Source organism: Anser brachyrhynchus (genome assembly GCF_964034855.1).
Source record: "Anser brachyrhynchus genome assembly, chromosome: 2".
NCBI classification, from domain to species: Eukaryota; Metazoa; Chordata; class Aves; order Anseriformes; family Anatidae; genus Anser; species Anser brachyrhynchus.
Genome location: NC_137695.1, coordinates 15,204,567 through 15,225,128, shown reverse-complemented (window position 1 = coordinate 15,225,128; position 20,562 = coordinate 15,204,567). Strand labels below are relative to the sequence as shown.

Genomic DNA, 20,562 nt, shown 5'->3' with positions numbered 1-20,562 from the left:
CATTAGGAAGCCAGTAAAATTTACCTCAAACTATTTATAACAGAATTCTTATTTTGAAGCGTATGTGATATATGCAGGAGAAAGGAGATGTCAGCTAGACATTGTGCAAAGACATCCTTGGCATCAGAGAGGACTCTGATTGCTTTGTCCTCCAAGTCAGGAAGGTGACACTGCTGTCATACCAGGCAACCTTCTAAACTGAGATACATGAAAACATGGTAACACTCACTTTTATCGCATGGCATCACAAATACAAACATATAACATTGATATCAAGCAGCTTTAAGGAACCAAAACAACAGCTTCATTGGTCAACAACTGTTTTATGGGGCGTGATGTTTGGTACTCTTGTAAATGTAGATGTATTACTGCTGGAGGGACTGAAAACAGAGCAATGTAGGTGGCCTGTATCACACCTCTCTGACTTCAGTCGAGGCCTCTCCTCAGGAGGAATTACTGAGAGCTGATGCATCCCAGTGTGGCTAGGCACTAAAGATAAATATAACAACAGCAGCTCATTCAGATTTCAAACTGGACCTCCAGCAAAGAAAAGCCTGCCTCCTGATCGGGTAGCATCATGCGCATTCCAAGTTTCCATTTGAGTTTCTTCCAGAAATACTACAAAGCCTTTTATCTTTCCTTCCTTTTTTTTTTTTTTTTAATCAAACACTCATGTGTTGCGTTAGAGGTTATACGAGCCTAAACTGTCTACTTACCTAGTTTATAAAATGATATCAGGTGTAAGCCAACTAAACAACTAAAATTCTTATGCCTACTTTGTCTTTTAACTCTTCCTAAGTTAAGTATTTTAATCTCCCATACATTAGATAAACACTAATGAATCTTATTTGCACGTATACACTGAGACTCATTATTCATATTAGCTAAGTTAATAAGTCACATCTGGCGGATACTGCACTCTTGTTCAAATCAAGCAGCAGCTGCTAAATATCAAAAACTACATTTGAATTCTAAGATTTTATGGGAAATGTGGTCTGCTTTAATTTTAATCCCATCAAGGAAAAGTTTTTTGCATATTATATGTGGATTAACTTTGGTACGTCTTTATAGGCAGAAATGCTAGCCCATGAAAATACTGCAAAACAGGCCTGTTACATTTCCAGTTACATCCATTTTAAGGATTTAATTCAGTACCAAAAAACATGTTCCATATTCAAAAATGTCTTCGGTTTAATGCTTTGGATGGATTAAAAAATGGTTTAGGAAAACAATATTTTTTTTTCCAAAGCACAAAAAAATCTAGCATGTGATTTTTATTTAGTATGAAAATCAAAGCTTTGCAAAAGCCCCTGTTTAAGTCTATCCACATGTTTGTTATTTATCTATATAAGAACGCCATTGCTTGTCTACGCTAACATTATTCTTCCTAATGCTAACATGCTGATCTGGGGTGTTGTAGGACCTGTTTTAAGCAGTTGAAAATCTATGTTTAAAATCAACCAATCAGACCACTAAAACTATTTTGTTCATTATACATTTCAGAATTTCATACAGGCCATAGGCTGTTGCAGTTACCATAATAACTATCATTTATTAAGGCCACCATAGCCCACTCCAAACTGTTGTTCCTACTCAAACTTTACGCTCCTACTGTATGCTCTGAAACAAACATGCAATTGTAATGTTAACCTCTTTTTTATTTTTTTTTACAGATGCTTATCCTGGAGAAATGAAAATCAAGGGATTAGATACACAGCAGGTGTCTGCTCTGCCACAGAAGTCTATAAAGCTATAGCTCTCTGCACTATCCCTTGTTCCAGAAAACCTTCAATACCCAACACAGTAATGGCACAGCTCCCTAAAAATCTTTTTACTTCTCTTATTGGCCTATTGGCTGTACAAGACCAGAAAGACAAAAGAAGCAGATACAGTGTCTGGGAACGCCAGCCAGAACAGCAAAGTTGAAAGCAACATGATGCCTTTGTAGGTGCCCACGCCAAGAAACTCGTTCCACATGAGGCAACGCACGCATCAGGCACTGGGAATGCCCCGTGTCTCACTCCTAATTCTCCTACAGAACTTCAGGCAACCACGGCAAACCAGTTCATCCCACTATTTTCCCAGGATTTAAAAGCAAGGAAGAATTAACACCAAGCACCTAAAACCAACAATGCAGTAAAACAGGCTTTGCACGTAACCAATGAGTGTCCAGAGGCTTAATCAGGAATTTTAAGCAACAACATGAACTTTGCGCTGCCCCAAGTTAAGCCAAGTGTTTGGAAAAACCCGTGACCTCAGTGCCTGTGGTAGCAGATGACCAACTAAAGGACCTGGGGGCCCCTTTCAGTCTCACATCCTATAGCTGTTGTTTGAATTGTAAATACCTTATACAGTCAACTTCTCATTGTCCAAAATAACTTGAGGCTGGCATGTAGGAAATAGTGTAATAATGGTGAATAACGATGTGCACACTAGTGGGGCTTCAGGATGACTCTGTAGAAGCAGCACTGAGGAAACCGTCACAGAACCTCAGTGCAGGGACACTTACATTGGCTTGCACGAAACTGTCCAGCAAGTTTTATAAACCTAAGCTTTGGGAAAATGGCTAAAGCTGCACTGCATTCACAGCTCGCTCAGGAAAGCTGAGACTGCTGGGGTGCATCTTCCCATGTGCCACAGTCACAGCACAGCCCGGCTACATCACCGAGGGTGACAGAGGCAGAGCTCCGAGCCAGAGGGTCAGTCCCAAGCATAGCATTCATTACACGCTAGTTTTTTGTGGATTATCCTTGAACATTCCAGGAAATTCAAACTACTCAAAGAGCATTCATCAACACAGTCCCTCAACTGCTGTTATTAATTATTCACTACAAATTATGTCTCAGCTCGGCTCATTAATGCCCCCAGAACAAGCTATTGAATAATGGAGTACCTCCTATGGTAGAAGACTCAAAACACAACATTATCTGGCAGAAGATTACACATTTGCTCTTTCTTTCATTTGATCTGTTTCTTATGCCACAACTTGAAAAATAGAATCTAAACCCATTCAAAATAGTACTTTGAACACGTTGTAAGCACCCTTCTGTCTCACACCGTTACAATAAAAAAGGTATAAAAACAATCAGCTCCTGTTATTTGCAGTGTTCCTAAACATCACAGAGGAAATAACAGCATCAGCTCCACAAACATCCAAACCTCTCCTTATTTGATAAAATCATGCTGTATCTAATGATATCAGCCCTGCTGTTGGTGTTGCCTGCTACGGGTGAATGTGCAATTTTGGCTCAGTTTTTAGGTGTTTCAATCACCTGTTCTAGCAATGGAAATTGATGAAACTTTCCCAAAGAAGATTGTGTGTGAAGAAATGTTACATTTACTAAATGATACAAAGCTGCTATATAAGCTGAAGTTCTAAGCAAATGCCTAAAGATGAAGTGATGGGAACTTAACTGACAGCTTTTGAAAAATACAGCTATGGGCACATACATGTACTTTTTTTTTGCCAAAAGCAAACAATCAATAAAACAAAACAAAACAAAAAACAAACCACACCCAGAACACCTCTATCTTAAAGCTCAGCACTCATGGTGCTTCTTTTTCCCAGGATGGATCTCCAAAGATTTTCCATCCATCACTCAATATAAATTTTGTTTTTGCAGGCATTGGCTAGTATACCTCTCATATTCCTAATGAAAATATCTGCATACAAAAAGTGTACAAAAATGATTATGCATTAGTTGTGACAAAATGCCTCCGACCAAGGCATCTTTATCACCCCATTCCAATAGGTGGTAAAATTCTTGCATAAAAACCATAGCTAATTTACTCAAAATCATACAGAAAAGTCTATGGCAAGAGCAGCAATTGAATCCAAACATGCTGTGAGGTTTAGTTATAACATTACCCTTGGATTCTGAAAAAACATGGTGAGCAAAATGAAATTTAGATAATAATAGAAGTATCAGATGTTCAAGTTCAGAGGAAAATAAAAAGCAATCACATTTGCAATTTCTATAAGGGCTGCTAAACATTTATATATTGTTCCAACACACCAACCGCTCTTGTTGTGTCACTGTTAGGAAGCCTGCACTCACTGAAATTCATAACATTCTGCTCACTCACAATGATTTGACAGAGGAACAAATGAGAACAGAAAACTGGAGCTTTCCCATGCTGCTGAGTGCAGCAATCATCAAATGGAGTCTGAATCCCAACTTTGAATCTCCGTTTATCAACAGACAACACTGCCCAGAAAAACTTCCATATATGATAATTATTATTTTTCTAGCATTATGCTTACATGGAAGTTAACTCGCCAGTCTGAATTCAGAAAACAAACAGTAAATGACAATTGTAAAAGCAAAATATTACTGAAACACTATTGACTTTCAAAGAGTATGAGGAAAAATTAATTGGCAGATGTTTTACATAGCATAATTAACAGTTCATTTCAATGCTCTGTAACAAGATTAAGATAATTATACTTAGAAACAGAAATGTAATAATGATAAATTACTAGTTTTCATATTACGGTCAATCTCCTACATTGCAAATAATCACCATGTTCAGAAATAGGTGCATCTGTTCCATTTTGTCATTAGCTGTACAAATGGTACAAACTAGTGGCTGGGTGAAGCAATGCTTTCAAACGTGATACAGGAGATTTCCGTGCATCAGGAGTAAACTGAGTGCCTGTTCTCATCGTCAGCAAAACACAACGTAAAAACATCAGTACTGTTTTCACTAGGGCACACTTACTGGATAGAGCTGAAAATACATTAGCAATTTGCATTTCCTATGGATAACTGGAGAGCAAAGCTTAAATTCTGCAAGGTTAGCATGTTAAGAAACCCCCTTATTTATGGAAGTTCATGGATGAGAATATGAGAACGTGTATTCCATGGAGGTGGTCAAAATATAAAGCCATATCCTTTATTGGATGGTCAGTTAAGGAGTAAGCCACTCTCAATGATTTCAGGCCAGAAGTAAATTAAGAAACTAATTTTCAAGGTTTTCTTTTATTGTATTGTATTCTAACTGCTACATTCAAGTGCCATAATACTTGTATAAATGATTTCAAACAAACAGTTTCATGTATGTAACCCCTGAGTGTTAATGATGTACTGATAAATTAGCCTTTATATTCTTTCATCGATATCTATTCTATTCTATTCTATGATATATAAATTTTATTCAGGCTTTCCATTTTCTTTTCTTCTTTTCATTTTTAATTTCAAAGGTGCATTTTTCTTCTATTTCCCCACAAAGACATGGCAAAAAAAACAAAAACACTACAGCTATTTTGCCTTTAAATTAAATGCATATTTTTGTACTTTACCTCTCTCATTTCTATAGCTTCGCTGCTTTCATCAAGCTTTTCTTTTTCCTTTTTCATATTATTATTTTTTATTTTTTTGCTTCGCTTTCAACTATATCAAGTCCTTGACACTTGGAGACTAAAACCGCACAAATAACAGCACATCAGAGCAGGCACAGAAATAGAAATTGCAAGATTAGAAATCTCAAAGACGAGAAAAGTAGACAGAGGAGGAATAAACAGGGATTGAGACACAACCAAAGAGAATAAAGGAAAGGAATGAAAAATACTTTTAAAAATTAAAATTACCCAAAAAAAAGGAAAACAAGTGTGTGACTGTATTATTAATGTGCAGCTGAGAAAATTTAGCTCTGTAGAATGGTGGTATCGCACTTACCCAAAGCAAAGAAAATTGGAAGGAGGGTGGGCAAGAGCAAAAGCATTGTGCATTTTAAACACTTACTGCCACCTTTAACATTCAGCCCATTTTTTTATTCCCACCCAGGGGCAAGCAAATCTAAAGACATGTACTGTTCATACTACCATTGCTCACTATTGCTTTTAGCTTTTAAACAAATTAAAAAAAACCAAACACCTCACCCCATAAAGATTGAAAAAAAAAAACCATGGTATGCAAAAACATTTTTGTATTGATCAGCTTTCTGTCTTCATACCCACGCTGCATGTCTCCACATGTTTCCCAATTCACTTCCTTCTTTTCAGATCTTGCTTGAGTTCTCTGGCTGATTCAAGCACAGTTTTTCAGCAATCCCTGGCTATTCATATGCTCCCTATTGCTCCTGCATAATCTCCTTGTTAAAACACAGTTTATGGCTCACATCTTCAGAGAACAAATGAGAGTGCCTTATTTTCTTTTGGACTTTTCTTAGATGAAGTAGGAAGTTGGTTCCAAAAAAAAAAATGTCAGAGAAAGGATTTCACCATGGAATTTGTTACAAAACATTAAGTTTGCAACAGATAAGCAATTGCTTTATATAAAGCACCTATAGGCAACCTGCCTAATCATAATGAGGTTTGGGGGAAGTATTTCAATATAACTCCTAAAATCAGGACACTTTTATAAGACTGCACCCACAAATTATTTTCAATTGTACTCAATTACAGGCAAAAATGCTATCTTGAGCTTTGATCTCTTCATATATCAGCAGTACATGGCAAGAAACTATGAAGATAAGAACACGCATGCACTGATGAGATGTGCTAAAAAGATACTGTAAGGCATGTCAGAAACAATGATACACCTATAGTTTTGCAAAGCCCTTAAGCAGATGAGTTTCGTACTAGAGGCTGCATAAAGAAAACAAAAGATGGAAGGATAAAAGTATTGCTGCCTTCAGTCCAAATGCCCATTTTAGCAGTTACATTGCACTGGCCTAAAACATTAAGTGTCAACCAGTGGTGCCCCTAAACTGAGATAACTGCTGAAGCTCTTTTCCTAAACTTGATTTAATCTCAGATACTATCTTCTCCATCGCTGGCAATGCACTCCAATTTATCTAGATAGATTTTTCTGTTCTTCAGCAGCTTTTCTAACAAATTTCAAATCCCAGCATGAATCTTTTTAATTTCTCTATAACCTAATTTATTATTTAATTTTGAAATAGGTGCCTAATTGAATGAAGCTTCCTGAATTATGTTTTTAATTCTAATAGGGTATACATTTATGGTAACATATTATTGTAATATCCTCTGTTAATACTTCTTTTAGTAAACATTTTTGCATGTTAGCATAAACTGTATTAAGACTGACCTTGTCCCAGTGACTAAAATGAAGTATATAAACAATACACAGCCCCTGATACTTCACATGCAACCTGTTACAATCTTCAAAGGGTTAAACTTGATACTACTTCCCTATAGTTTCTTCAAAATAACTAACAAACACCAGTTTGCTATGAGGGTACAATTCAGACATAAACACAAACTGCTTAATTTCTCTATTTTTGCATCTCAACTTTGGTCATGTAATCATGCTTTAAACAATTAGTTCCAAAAAGGAACCCAAACTAAGAGTCTACTGTTATCATTCCAACTTTAGGCCTCTGGTTGCATATAAAAGATGTAATTTCAAATAGCACTTGAATGTAGATAATAATTGAATTGTACGTAATATTCAAACAGTATTTGAAATTACATAAAAAACGCATTCAAAATGTAAAGCTAGAGAGAGCCATCTACAGTATATAATGTGAAAGGAGGATCTGTGAAACTTTGATGGAGAAGTGCCATATCAATTTAAAAACATTTGGGAGTCTTCCAGTATGGAAAAGACAAAGCTCTTACCGTTTCCTTTGGAATTTGTGACTGGCTTTGTTCTGCATTCTAAAGGAAGTAAAAAAAATAAATAAGAACATGGCTACATACGACATAAACTATCTAATAGCAGGGGGCTAAACAAAGAGGTCTAATTCTGACATGAAGCGGTAAGGGAAAAATGAAGGGTGTCTGTCACACTCCCTGATTCAATTTTTTTCCAAATTTGCACTAAAGGAGAAGTGAACAAAAATAACCTCCACTGATCGTGGGCCAGTGCACCTGACTTTATCTGGCTACGAGGAAGGTGGCTATCTGGCTAAGGAAGGATCACAACTGCTCACCACCATTTTCTGGCTGGTGGAGTGTTCTTGTTCATGGATGCTCCCTGGCATTTCTCTTCTGCTTTGAAGGCTTCAAAGAATGACCTCAGCAGTCCAGATGAACCCTTCCAAATATTTTAAACAAGTACCTATTTTTAAAACATCCATTTTCATTTTAATAAGGGATTTCCCTTTAGAGTGCATTTGAATGATCCAGAATAACAGAACCAGGTATCCCAGGACAGGAGGGAGCTTTCAGTCCACCATTGGTGGCACACTCCTGTACCCTGCATTCCTCATTTGTGTCTCAGGGCACAAAACGCAAGCATACATCATTGGTATACTTTCTGCATTCCCCCAGACAATTTTGGAAGCACATGTAAGGAATATTGCTCTTCCAAGCCCATGTCTACCCGTATTAAATCCCCTTTAAACACCCAGGAGCCACCTTGCTGCTGGCTAGATGATCACTTTCAGGCTAACCAGCCATACTCTATTGTGCCAAGATGAAAACCTAAGATTTATTGGACATTTTTGCTTTGGACTGTCTTGCAGGAGATTAGAATGGTTAAGCTCAAAAAATGTAGTTGTCAAGTGTTAACACAAACATCCAGTTAGCTTTACCCAACAGCCAAAAACCAGTAAGAATAAAAGATGAAGGAGTCAACTACCAGCAACATGTAAAGAGCCAATATGTAGCAATAGACATATTAACTTGTAGGGTACAGGAGACTAACTCTACAAGTCAGTCTCCTTTTGCTGATATTGAGAATTTATCTCAAAAGCCAAATAACCGAGTGCTTCAGCGGATTCACATAGTCAGTAGCAAGCTCTACAAAAGTCCTTCACAGCAAGTTATGTTTAGTTATGTGAGGTAATGACAGTATAGTGAGTTAAACTTAATCACAGTAATCCTCACCCCTTTCATAAAGGAAGGAGAGAAGTTTTTTAAGAGAAAATCTGCTTCTCACGCTCATGTGGACAAACCCTAACATATTAACTATTTGGCATTAGGTAACACTGGAAGCAATAAAATACCTGGTATTCTGGAGAAGCATAATTGTTCTTCCAGGTCTCACTGGTAAGAGTTGACTCCTGACAAATTGATTTTATTCCCTGCTTCCACATTTTACTCACTCTTAACCACGATCTGTAGTATAGAATTTGCTACACTGAATGGTGGCTCTCCATCACACACGCAGCTCTTAACCTCACAATGCAAAGATCCCATACTAACCTCAACGGGCTCAGCTTAACATTCCCATAAGTTTTATATGCAACTATACTTTTCCTTTTTTTTTTTTTTAAAGTCCCTTCCAGACAATAATGGCAACAAAATTCAAAGAAATTAAACTTCACAACTCTCCTGAAAGTTTAATATCTTCATTTTACTTATAAATAAACCCAAGGATAAATAACTTTTTGAAAGTCATTCATGTAGCCATAGCCAAAAACATAAAATCTAAACACCTCTTTTATTGGGATTACTATCAGTACAAATGTTGGCAAATATAAAATGGTTTTAATGGAGTGCTCCTCAGAAAGGAACAGCAAGTCCTGCACTTTATGAGACAGATAATATCAAATAACATGATTTTATGCGTATAGTTTCTGAGACACATCTCATTAAGATAATATTCAATGCATACAAATGTAGAAAATGTGACAGCAATAGGGGAAGGGTGGAAAGACAAATTGTTGCTAGGTGGCCAAAAAAGGTTTGTATGGGAGAAAGATGAACTGCATGATTTCAGATCATTCCCCTCCCTCCTCCAGTATTCATTTTCTTTTATTTTGTACGTAAAGCTAGTAAAAGTCAGCGAGAGGAACTGGATGAAAATACTTTTTTTTTCTTTTAAGATTATTTCTTACCAGAGAAGAAAGAACAGCCCTTATGATGGGTTTTAATTCAACACCTTTCCCCAGCAATTCTGCTCATGCTCTTTGACAGCTGTCAGCAGAGCACACCTAACATTTCTTCTTGTCAGACTGCAAACAAACAAATCCTTATGCAATAGAGGATCATCACACACATATACTGTCAGACCCTCACAATGCAATTTGTTCAGCTGGAGCTGTGGAAATGTACTCCAGTTCAGTTCTGACCCTCTGACTACTTAGTGAAGAGCCCACTTCCCACCTGACACAGCCAAGAGGAGACCTGGCTTGCCTGTGTTGATGTTTGCCAAACTAGCCGAGAGTATCACCTGAGCAGCAGCAGGGAGGCTACCGAGGTTAAACTCACATAAATGGGCTGATGTGCTGTTATATTTAAAACTAAACCAAGTATTACAATGGTTAAAACCCTGCTATAGTTGGAACATACCTTTGTTCACGAGACATTGAAACAAATGTTAAATTATGCATTATAACTTCCTCACTTTAATATAGAAATAATATACACAAAATTAAGACATTTTCTTACTTCTAAGTTTATTTAGAAAACTTCAAAAGCATTTTCATTCACCTTTATGTAAGATAGCAATACTGTGAAAATTACATCAGAGGAACCTACAAACAGATTGCTTTCACAGTTCCAGCAATAATGTAGGGCATAATATGACTTCAAATAGGTCAGTTCTCCTCATTTTATGACAACTTTCACTTAACTTTATCAGTATCTTAAGTTATGTTCCAAGAATATTAAGCTAAAATTGTGGTTCTTTTGCAACCTTCCCTGTCACTTTGACTTACTAGGTTTAATTGTAGCTTTGAAAAGTTAAAGACTAATGTTAAATGTCTTGATATGGCCAAACAAAAATTCATTCTTTTTGCATTCAAAATACCACAAATCCAATAGAAAAATGAAGCAATCTATTCATCACACTAATATTTGTCTATCTTCTTATGATAAGGCAGCCAAATAATTTATTTTTAGAGCTATATATAGCTATGATAATGCAAATAATAAATAACTTCAGAAACTTAATTGAATACAGAACTAAGTAAGACTGCTACATTCACAGTCTACCTTTTCATAACAGAAATTATCTTGAGTAATTATCAGAGAAATATCTATATATGCTATGCAAGTGGAACAGGTAATATATGAAACAGTACGAAACATCATTTTATTTCCATTTCACGTAAATTCCTCAGAAACATTTTCCGAATTACCCTGCTAAATTAATAACTGCAGGGTTTCCATTCCATAGAGAGATTGCATTTATATTCAAAAAAGGCTACTATGTCTTATATATTCCACTTTTTGATAGAAAGGTATTTACATATCCTGTTTTGGCATAATATCATATGCACTGAAATATTTTAGTGAGCACGTAGTGGGATGAATGGCAAGCTTTCAAACATAGATTTGTCTATGTGAAAGATATGAAATAATCTGCTTGTCTGCATGCATCCAAACAAAGTTCATCCAGGAGCTTTTACTATAATAAACATCTTCACTCAAAGTAAAACTCTCACTTATACATTATTAACAAATTTTTAATTCCAATACCAGATCTCAAAGAGAATAAAAAACATTAATGTAAAACGTCCTAAATAAAGCAAAATACCATTTTTTATTGCTTATGTGCAGTGCTGATCATGCATGTTTACTAGCAGGTGACAAGATCAAATCATTTGCTCATATTCATCTAAATCTCTTAGCTTCTCTCTATTTTACGCACCAGTTCCCTTGGATGGAATGTTTCTTCCTGTCGAAAAATCAGAAGGCTGACAGTCCCTCCCATCTTGGTGCTTCTCAGCAAGGACACAACTTCTTCTTGAGTTTTGCCTGTTAAATCAACTCCATTTACCTGTGACAAATGAAATATTAGAAATAGGTAAGACACCGGAATAGGAAAAAATATTAGAAATTCATATAGAAAATTCAACTGATTCTCATGAAACAGTATTAAAAACTCACTGAAATAAATTGCTCATTGGCTCAGTATAGATTCCATTTAATAGAAACTGCACTAAATTACAAAACTAAATTACCTCAATAAACTCAAACCATACTTACTTGATGTTCAGGAACAGACCACCAGTCCTTTGTCTAGAAATATTACACAAACCTAGATAATAACAGTGGCCAAAGAACTACAAAAAAAAAAAAAAAACTCTCCTGTGAAACAATTGTATTTAATCTGACCTCTTGCATGGTTGTTTTCTCTCTCTTTTACACAGATACGTAGTAGTTTTCTTGCTTTTGCTATTTCAATCCTCCAGTCAATAACCTGTCTTTACTTATATTTTCTTTTTCCTGTTCTCAACCCTCACTATTCTTACTTATTACACTTTGCTTTCTTACCTTCCTTCAAGAATTAATAAGAATTTATGCTAGATATAACATTACTAATTAAGCATGCATTCTTTACATATGAATACAAATAAGAAATAAGACAGCAATGTTTCCAGCAATGTTAAGCAGCAACAGCATACTCCACAGTATACTCTAAACTAATTCCATCTATCAGTATTTCTGCATAGAAATCTTTTGACAAAAAACAATGTGTAATCCAAAGATGGTTCTGTTTCCGCATGTCTTGGTGTTATACATATCTTCCAAATACATCTTCCACAGCAAATTGTGCCAGAAGTAGAAAACATTTGTTTCTCCAAATAACTCAGGGTCAGTTGTTCTTTATTTTGCTTTTGTTCAGTGATCCGACCCCTTGGCCTCCACATGCAACTTACACAGTAAAGACAAGTATGGAACATTTACTGGAAAATTTCCCACTGTATGATTCTGTGAGCTAACTTGTTTAATGGAGAAGCCCAGGAAAGATAGGGTATTATCAGACCGAGCTGTTCAGAAACATTCTGGAAATGTAAGCCAAATCAACTAACAGTGTTAAGCAAGGGAGCTTGGTGCTTGGAAGATAGCAAACCGTCTTATTCCTTCCCCTCATAAGAGATCACAGCTCACGCAGTTGAGATGCCATAACTATCTTCTTAAGTGCTTCTCAGTCTCCTTCCACCCAAGTCATTTGGGTTACCTTGAAACACTTTCAGCAATGACAGTAATTACAGAAGGCTATGTCCTGTAGCAACAATTCAAGCTGACTTTGTCAATTCTGCAGTAAAATGAAGTTAGGGCACAGAGAGGCAGTTACAAAAATCTCAGCAGTACCTCCAGTGTCATTTGGCTTAGGGACAGTAATGAAGAGCTGTGGGTGGTAACATCTTATGTCATCCCAGCTAGATCCGCAGGAAGATATCTGCTGTATGCCAATTTAAGAGAATTTTAATTCCCTTGAGAACATCCTCCCTTCAGGAAGGGAGTAGCCTTGATTCTCAGTAGTACTACCCCCCATCATAAACTATTAAGAGCTTTTGAAGTGAACTAGTCCATGGGCTCATATCAAATAACAGACAAACAACATGCAACACTTCACCTCAATTAGTCGGTCCCCAGCTTTTAGTCTCCCATCTTGAATAGCTGCACCTCTTGGAAGGATGTTTTTCACATAAATTGGAGCTGAGCCACCAATTGGGACATCTCTTGAAGTAATGCTAAATCCCAAGCCTTCCGTACCTGCATAAAGAATGCAAAATATTACTTGTTAAAATGAAATTTTTATATTTCATATTGCATTTTAACTTTATCCAGCAGAACAAATGCATACCTGACTGATACAATCCATGAAAATACATATGTAGGATTTAAGAATTACTGCATGGCAAAACAAAACAAACAAAACAAAAAAAGCAAAAATGCACAATATAGATGAAGTACTGACTCTTGGCACAGGTGGCTTAGCAGGCCCTCCCTGGAACTTGCTGTTCTGATTTCCAAGTCATTGCCATATTGCCATATTCCATCTTTCTATTTCAGATAAGATGAGTGACAAGGAACCAGAACAAAGCATATCTGATGTCCTATCACTGCCTTCCCCCATGTCAATCTGGGTTTTGTCAATAATCCTTTCTTTCTCTACTGTCACTCTTTCAGCAGTGTCAGGTGGCTGACAGTGGACCATGGAGCTTTACCAGCTTTGTTATGGGCACTGGCAGGGGATGGGCAGAACTGGAACTCAGTAGTCTCACTCTTTCTGCTCTGAGAGACCTCAGGCTGGTCTCTGTCAGCAGAGATGCCATGTGGGGTTCCCACCCTGGCTCTTGGCAGATCCCACCACACGTGTGCCATGCAGCGATGTGCTGCTAGCAGGTGGCAGAGCCAGGCAGCAACTCCTACACTCCCTGCTGAGGTTGTGCTGTGCACCACAGTGTCTGACGACACTCAGAGAGAAATCCACAAGGGCATCCAGTTAATATGGCAAATGAGGCTTGCTCATATCTCAAAGAAATGCCCACAACTGGTCCCTGAAGTGTACCTTATGGCAGCACCCCACCAGCGCTGGTATTCACAAGCAGAGAGGACAAACAGAAGGCTTTCCGACTATGTGGAAAGCTCATTTGTGATCTAAAACAATCCATACAATGTCATTGACAACCTTTGAAAATCTATGCCAAAGCCCCCACAACATTACACCTAAGTCCATTCAGAACACTTAACCTAGCATAAAAACCAACCGGCCATTCAGCCGAGAGCCTCCCTGACAGAATGCCAGTATCTAAAACTCCAATTTGAAACACCTCATAGGTCATCAAGATATGTCTACAGTACAGGTTCACTAGGTGGGCACACACATGCCCAACCTACATTTAGTCTGACTTTGGACAACCTGCAGTTAGGACTCAGCAATATCAGTTTTACCTCAGGTTCTTCAATGCATAACTATGGTCCCTTACAGTTGCATATCATAGCCCTTTGCATAAAATCACAGGGACAGACAGTCACTGATTTTAAACAACAGTCTTCAGCCTTAAGCCTCTGGGAAACTGAGTGCATCCTATGTGAAAGACACACAGAATCACTTGAAGTTAAAGCCTGAATTAATTTTGGCCTTACTTTTCCCCAAATTCATTTGCTAAGCCCACTTTTCTACTAAGCAGAGTTTATATTCACCTATGTGAAAAGGAAGCAGTAGTCCAATGTAGTCAATATCAGTCTACATTAATATTTCTGAAATGTGCACAATTACATCTGACTAAAATTCAGTACAATATATTTTGTTGTCAAGATGGCAATCATGGAAACAAGTAAGTTGACACGGTTGTTGTTGACACAGTAAGTTGTGCTGGATTTTGCACCTGGGAGGGGGCAACTTTGGATATACATACAGGCTGGGGACAAGAGGCTGGAGAGCAGCACAGCAGAAAGGGATCTGGGGGCTCTGGTTGATGGCAAGTTGACGATTAGTAAACAATGTGCCCTGGCAGCCAAAATGGCCAACCATATCCTGGAGCGCATCAAGCACGGCACTGCTAGCTGGGCAAGGGAAGGGATTGTCCCGCTCTGCTCTGCGCTGGTGCGGCCTCATCTTGCGTACTGTGTGCACTTTTGGGCACCGTGGTATAGGAAGGCCATAAAACTATTAGAGTGTGTTCAAAGGAGGGCTAACAAGATGGTGAAGGGTCTGGAAGGAAAGACATATGAGGAGCGGCTGAGGGCCCTGGGTTTGTTCAGCCCAGAGCAGAGCAGGCTGAGGGGAGGCCTCATGGCGGCCTGCAGCTCCCTCACGAGGGGAGCGGAGGGGCAGGCGCTGAGCTCTGCTCTCTGGGGACAGCGACAGGACCCGAGGGGACGGCATGGAGCTGGGACAGGGGAGGGTCAGGCTGGGTGTTAGGGAAAGGGTCTGCACCGAGGGGGTGGTTGGGCACTGGGACAGGCTCTCTAGGGAAGTGGTCATACCACCAAGCCGGTTGGAGCTCAAGAAGTATTTGGATAATGCTCTCAGACATATGGTTTCGTTTTTGGGTGGTCATGCATGGAAACAGAATTGGACCTGATGATCCTTGCAGGTCCCCTTCAACCCAGGATATTCTATGATTCTAGGTGACTGAGGGAACACAACCTTTTAAAGTCTTCATCTTGAAAGTAGCTAAGTCCTAATTTATCCACAGCAAGTGCATGCGACTCATATTGTTGAAGAAATTTGGATCAATTCCTCAAGGCTAACTACCATGACACAACTTTCCTTCCTTAGGTCTGCAGCATTCAAGATAGATGAAAAAAAAACTGATATTTGAATCTGACAGTCTTCATTCACTTTCAGGCTGATATAAAATTTATCAGTGCTATTACACAGAGATGAAAAAATATAACATCCATATTTTACTTTGGAGACTTCACAATTTTAATGATGTTTCAAACGTTCATAGAGCTCTTTAGCTCCTTGCAATATGTGAAGATGATCTATAAAAATGAAAGTGGTTTGGTTTGTGTTTTTTTAAGTAGCAACTCAGCTTTTCATTGAACTTATCTTTTCCTTCATTTAAGGATCTGTGTAGAATACTGCTCCTTGAATACATATTTTGTGTTTTAAAATTTCTAAAGTAATATCAAAACATGACAGCATGCCCAGGACAATATTTCATTATTAATAAGCTTAATCCCCATAGCCCGATTATGGTGTCATTACAGATGTCTGGTTCACACACTCCACTTTAAATCCCCATGGAAAAAAACAGAAGTTGAAATGTTCACATTACAAATGCATACAGGATATAAGCTTGGACTGTGGCATTTTCTGCTGTCAAATCTTCAGAAAGCCTTTACCAAAGCTAGCAGAACACCGCAAATCCACCCCAACTGGGTCCAGATATTAGCAGAATAAAAATCTAATTACTTGTTTCTGTGGAAAGAAGGGGCTTGACTAGGCTTCATTTTGCTCTGCTGCTTTATGCAGCTTTGCATGAGGCTGATGAAAATGACAGCTAAAAGCTGATTTTTTCACTGCTTCATTTTACTATTCATGTACTATAGCTGCCCTTACCTGTATGTTACAGCTTTGCAAACTCCCATGCTTATTGTATTAAAGTTAGAAGTTGTCAAGATTGGGAAATAAACAGATATGTTTGACTGAGGCCAAAAATACAACCTCTGTGACTGGACTGATTTTAAGCTTTTTTTTTTCCTCCCTTTTTGTACACATAACTAATTCAGTTATACCTATTCCATTCATTTCAGTAGTTCCATTAATCAAAATGCACGTAACATCTCCCTGTTGCTAAAATGCTTTTAGTTCTGATAATGTAAAATTGTAGGTTACCATAACAAGGGAATTGTGAAAACTTGCTGTAGAAGCCACTTATATCTCCAATTTATAATTTAAAAAAAGCCTTTAATATGGGAGAAACTGGACACATACAGGCAGAACCAGAACAAGAGCAGAAAAAAGGAGGAATTTCCATCTTTTTGAAAACACAGGAGTCATCCTACTCAAAGCTAGGAGTTTAAGTTTGCAAGGTATAGGTTATGTTCAACTTAATCTTTTAGAGATTTTAAAAAGAAATGCAATAGAACATCTTCCTCTCTCCATAGCTGTCATCTCTGACAACTATCAAATTACACCAAGTGATAATAACATTTAAAAATTACCCACTAATTTGTGTAATTCAAATTCTTAGTCTTCTTTTGATAAATCAGCATCTCTCTCGACAAGTTAGAGCTCCCATTTTCTCATGAATGCTATGCTCAACGCGCCTTCTAAGGTCTTGTTACCCTAGAGAGCTCAGCCAGCTCTGACCTGAAGACAAAGTAGTTTTAGATGAATAAAAAGGACAGTTACAACAGTAAAGGAAATGTTGTACAAACTGAATTGAGCCAGATTTGATGTTTCAGTTGCTGTTTTGAAAGAAATTGATTCTATTAGCAATAAGACTTGTAAAAAAAAAATCCTGCACAGAATTTCATTAAATATATGTTCAAAATGAATGTCATCATCTTACATGGAATCAGACTGACTGTAAACAGACAGGATGTTAAAATAATTATTAAACTTTGCTGGAGATTGCTAGATTTCCTGTTATCTCCTAGTGAAGTGTTTAATTTCTCACTAACGCTAGGGTTACCTTCTTGATTGTAGGAAGTGTGTCTGCATTCACATATCTTGCATTCTAAGCCTGTTCTGCATGAAAAATTGTGCAGTCCTCAACCAGCATCAACAGCAGGTCTGAATTCTCAGGAGCAAAATGTACTACTGAAATACTACCAGAATACAAGTCAAAAAGCAAGCATCACCTCAACATTGTTTCCAGTGCTTTCATGTCACTCTCAAAAGGACATTAGTTCAGAGACCCAACAGGGAATGTCTGAAGGACCTACACTGTCAACTTTTTACAATACTTCTCTTAGTTATCTTCCCCTTCAGGACTGCAAACAGAGCTTGAAGTAAATCATGCTCTTCTTTCTCCTCTAATTTAAGGAAATGCAGATGTGTTGTAAGGTATTTCAGTACAGATCTCACAAAATTAAAAACAAACAAACAAGCAAACAAACAAAAAACAACGCACAAAACCTCACCTCTAAAACAATGTAAAATGTTTGATAACCAGACAATTGGGACTGCATTTAATAGTACTTATGCAAGAGAAGCAGAGATCATTTTAGAACAACCTAAATATGGAAAATGCATGTGGGTGAAGAGTTTTCAGACAGAATAAAGGATTGTTAAGGAAAAGTGCAGATTCTTCATTACAACATGAAAGACATGAAACACAACCTCATTTAAAAAAAATAATATGGGATGTTGGTTACACATACAAACAGTTTGTGACATAAAGTAGTTTAAACAACTGAATTACAAAATAAAACATCCCCACTTAATGAAAGATTATGAAATTATCAAGCATAGGGAGGCAGATAACATTGCAACAAAACTAAGTAGAAGGGCTGAACTTTCTGTGACAGTAATCAGAGTAGACACTTTCCTTCCAAGCATTTCAAATTCCTGCTTTTTCACAGTAGACTATTTCTTGACAACCATGTACGGATGGATGATTGCCAAAATAATTATCCTACTATTTTACCCTAGAAAGCAGTTTTTATTAAGGACTGACCCTCATGCAAGAGCAGAACAGAAAATATGCTCTCCTCATTGTTAGGGGCTTCCATAATGTAACCAAGACCATAATGTGACCATTTTAGATACTTCCTGAAAAGTTATTTTACTGCCCCTATTTTAAGCCCATATTTTCAGAATTTGTGCATGCACAGTCAGCATAATTATACGTGCAAATGACTGCTTAGAAGCCTGACTGCTCAGCTGTCTAGAAAATTTCTGCAGCCACACACATGCCATCAAGACAAATTGCATGGCCCTTTTTATGCAGTTGCATGATTTGGGACAACTTTTTTTCTCCAAGCAAAGCTCAGACTTGTCAAGAAGATCTTTGATCAGCCTAATAGAAACATTCTTCTTTTTTTGCTACAGTCTGCTAATAAATAGTGATGAGAAGTGTGAAAAAAATGGAAAGGTGAAACTTAATGCAGTTTATTTTACTTCAGTGGCAAGTAATGCCCAAAATTATTTGCTTCCCTTCTGAATCTCATTTCTCAAGGTCAGTTAGGCAATTTAGGAACCTACATATTTCATTTCAAAAGTGACAAACACTACTACTGCATCTCAAAAGAAATTCCAAAATCAGCCTGTTTCTAAGAGAACATTTCAATCATTTCAAAAGAAATTTTAAATAAAAATTTAAAATGTCAGTTCAAAGTCTGGCTCAAAAAACTGTGTGGGAAAGCAGGAGATAATGATGAAAAATGCATGTAAATCTGTACAGTTCAGATATATGATGCAGGATATCTTATTATCACAGAATTACAGAATCATCTAGGTTGGAAGAGACCTCCAAGATCACCTAGTCCAACCTCTGACCTAACACTTACAAGTCCTCCACTAAACCATATCACTAAGCTCAACATCTAAACATCTCTTAAAAACCTCCAGGGATGGTGACTCAACCACTTCCCTGGGCAGCCCATTCCAATGCCTAATGCCTGTTAGTCAAGTTGAAGATCCTGTCTTGGATGCTCTGCTATTTAAACCATTTAGCACAAGTAAAACAAGTAACTGCCCATACGTATGTTTTACTCCAGAGCAAATATGATGGAAGTTTAGAACAGAACAACAGAATAGAACAGTTCAGTTAGAAGGGACCTACAAAGATTATCGAGTCCAACTACCTGGCCACTTCAGGGCTAACCAAAATTTAAAGCATGTTATGAAGGGCATTATCCAAATGCCTCTTGAGTATTGACAGGCATGAGGCATCAAGCACCGCACTAGGAAGTCTGTTCCACTGTTTAGCCACCCTGATGATAAAGAAATTTTTTCTAAAATCCAGTCTGAACCTCCTTTGGTGCAGCTTTGTGCCATTCCTACACATCCTGTCGATGGTTACCAGGAAGATGAGGTGACCACCTCACTCTCCACTTCCCCTCCTCAGAAAGTTGTAGAGAGCAACGAGGTCGCCTCTTGGCCTCCTTTTCTCCAGACTAGAAAAAACGAGTGTCCTAAGCCTCTCCTCACAGAACTTGCTTTCCTGACCTTTTACCAGCTTTGTTGTCCTCCTCTGTATGCATTCAAGTATCTTAACATCCTTATGTTTTATACATATTAATGTCACTTTAATATCTTTTTTTTTAATATCTTAAACTAGCATGCTTAGAAACTACCCATAGCATTATATTTGTCTCTCTAATGACTTTTGCAGAAAAAAAATTGGGTGTCGCAGGTCTGAGTGTAAAGGTGCCACAACACTGAATGCCCAGTCACCTGGTAGAACTTGCAGCGTTTGGGCTCTGTATACAAGACAGTGCAATAACAACCACAGAAGGGAGAGCAAGCCAACAGGAATCCATTAGGAAACACTGAAGAGCAAGGAGCC

At 37.7% G+C, this 20,562-nt stretch overlaps 1 protein-coding gene across 12 annotated transcripts in view; it reads right to left on the bottom strand.

Annotated features, from left to right (window-relative positions):
- PARD3 (par-3 family cell polarity regulator) overlaps positions 1-20,562 on the bottom strand; it is a 445,998-nt gene that overhangs the window by 183,754 nt on the left and 241,682 nt on the right. For 8 of the 12 annotated variants that reach the window (XM_080583461.1, XM_080583469.1, XM_080583467.1 and 5 more), the window contains 3 exons: positions 13,221-13,360; positions 11,508-11,636; positions 7,586-7,624 (listed from right to left, as the gene is read on the bottom strand). In XM_080583461.1, coding sequence (XP_080439587.1) covers positions 7,586-7,624; positions 11,508-11,636; positions 13,221-13,360 — 308 coding nt within the window. The remainder of the gene's footprint in view (positions 1-7,585; positions 7,625-11,507; positions 11,637-13,220; positions 13,361-20,562) is intronic. The other 4 variants (XM_080583466.1, XM_080583464.1, XM_080583471.1 and 1 more) reach the window with 1 other exon arrangement.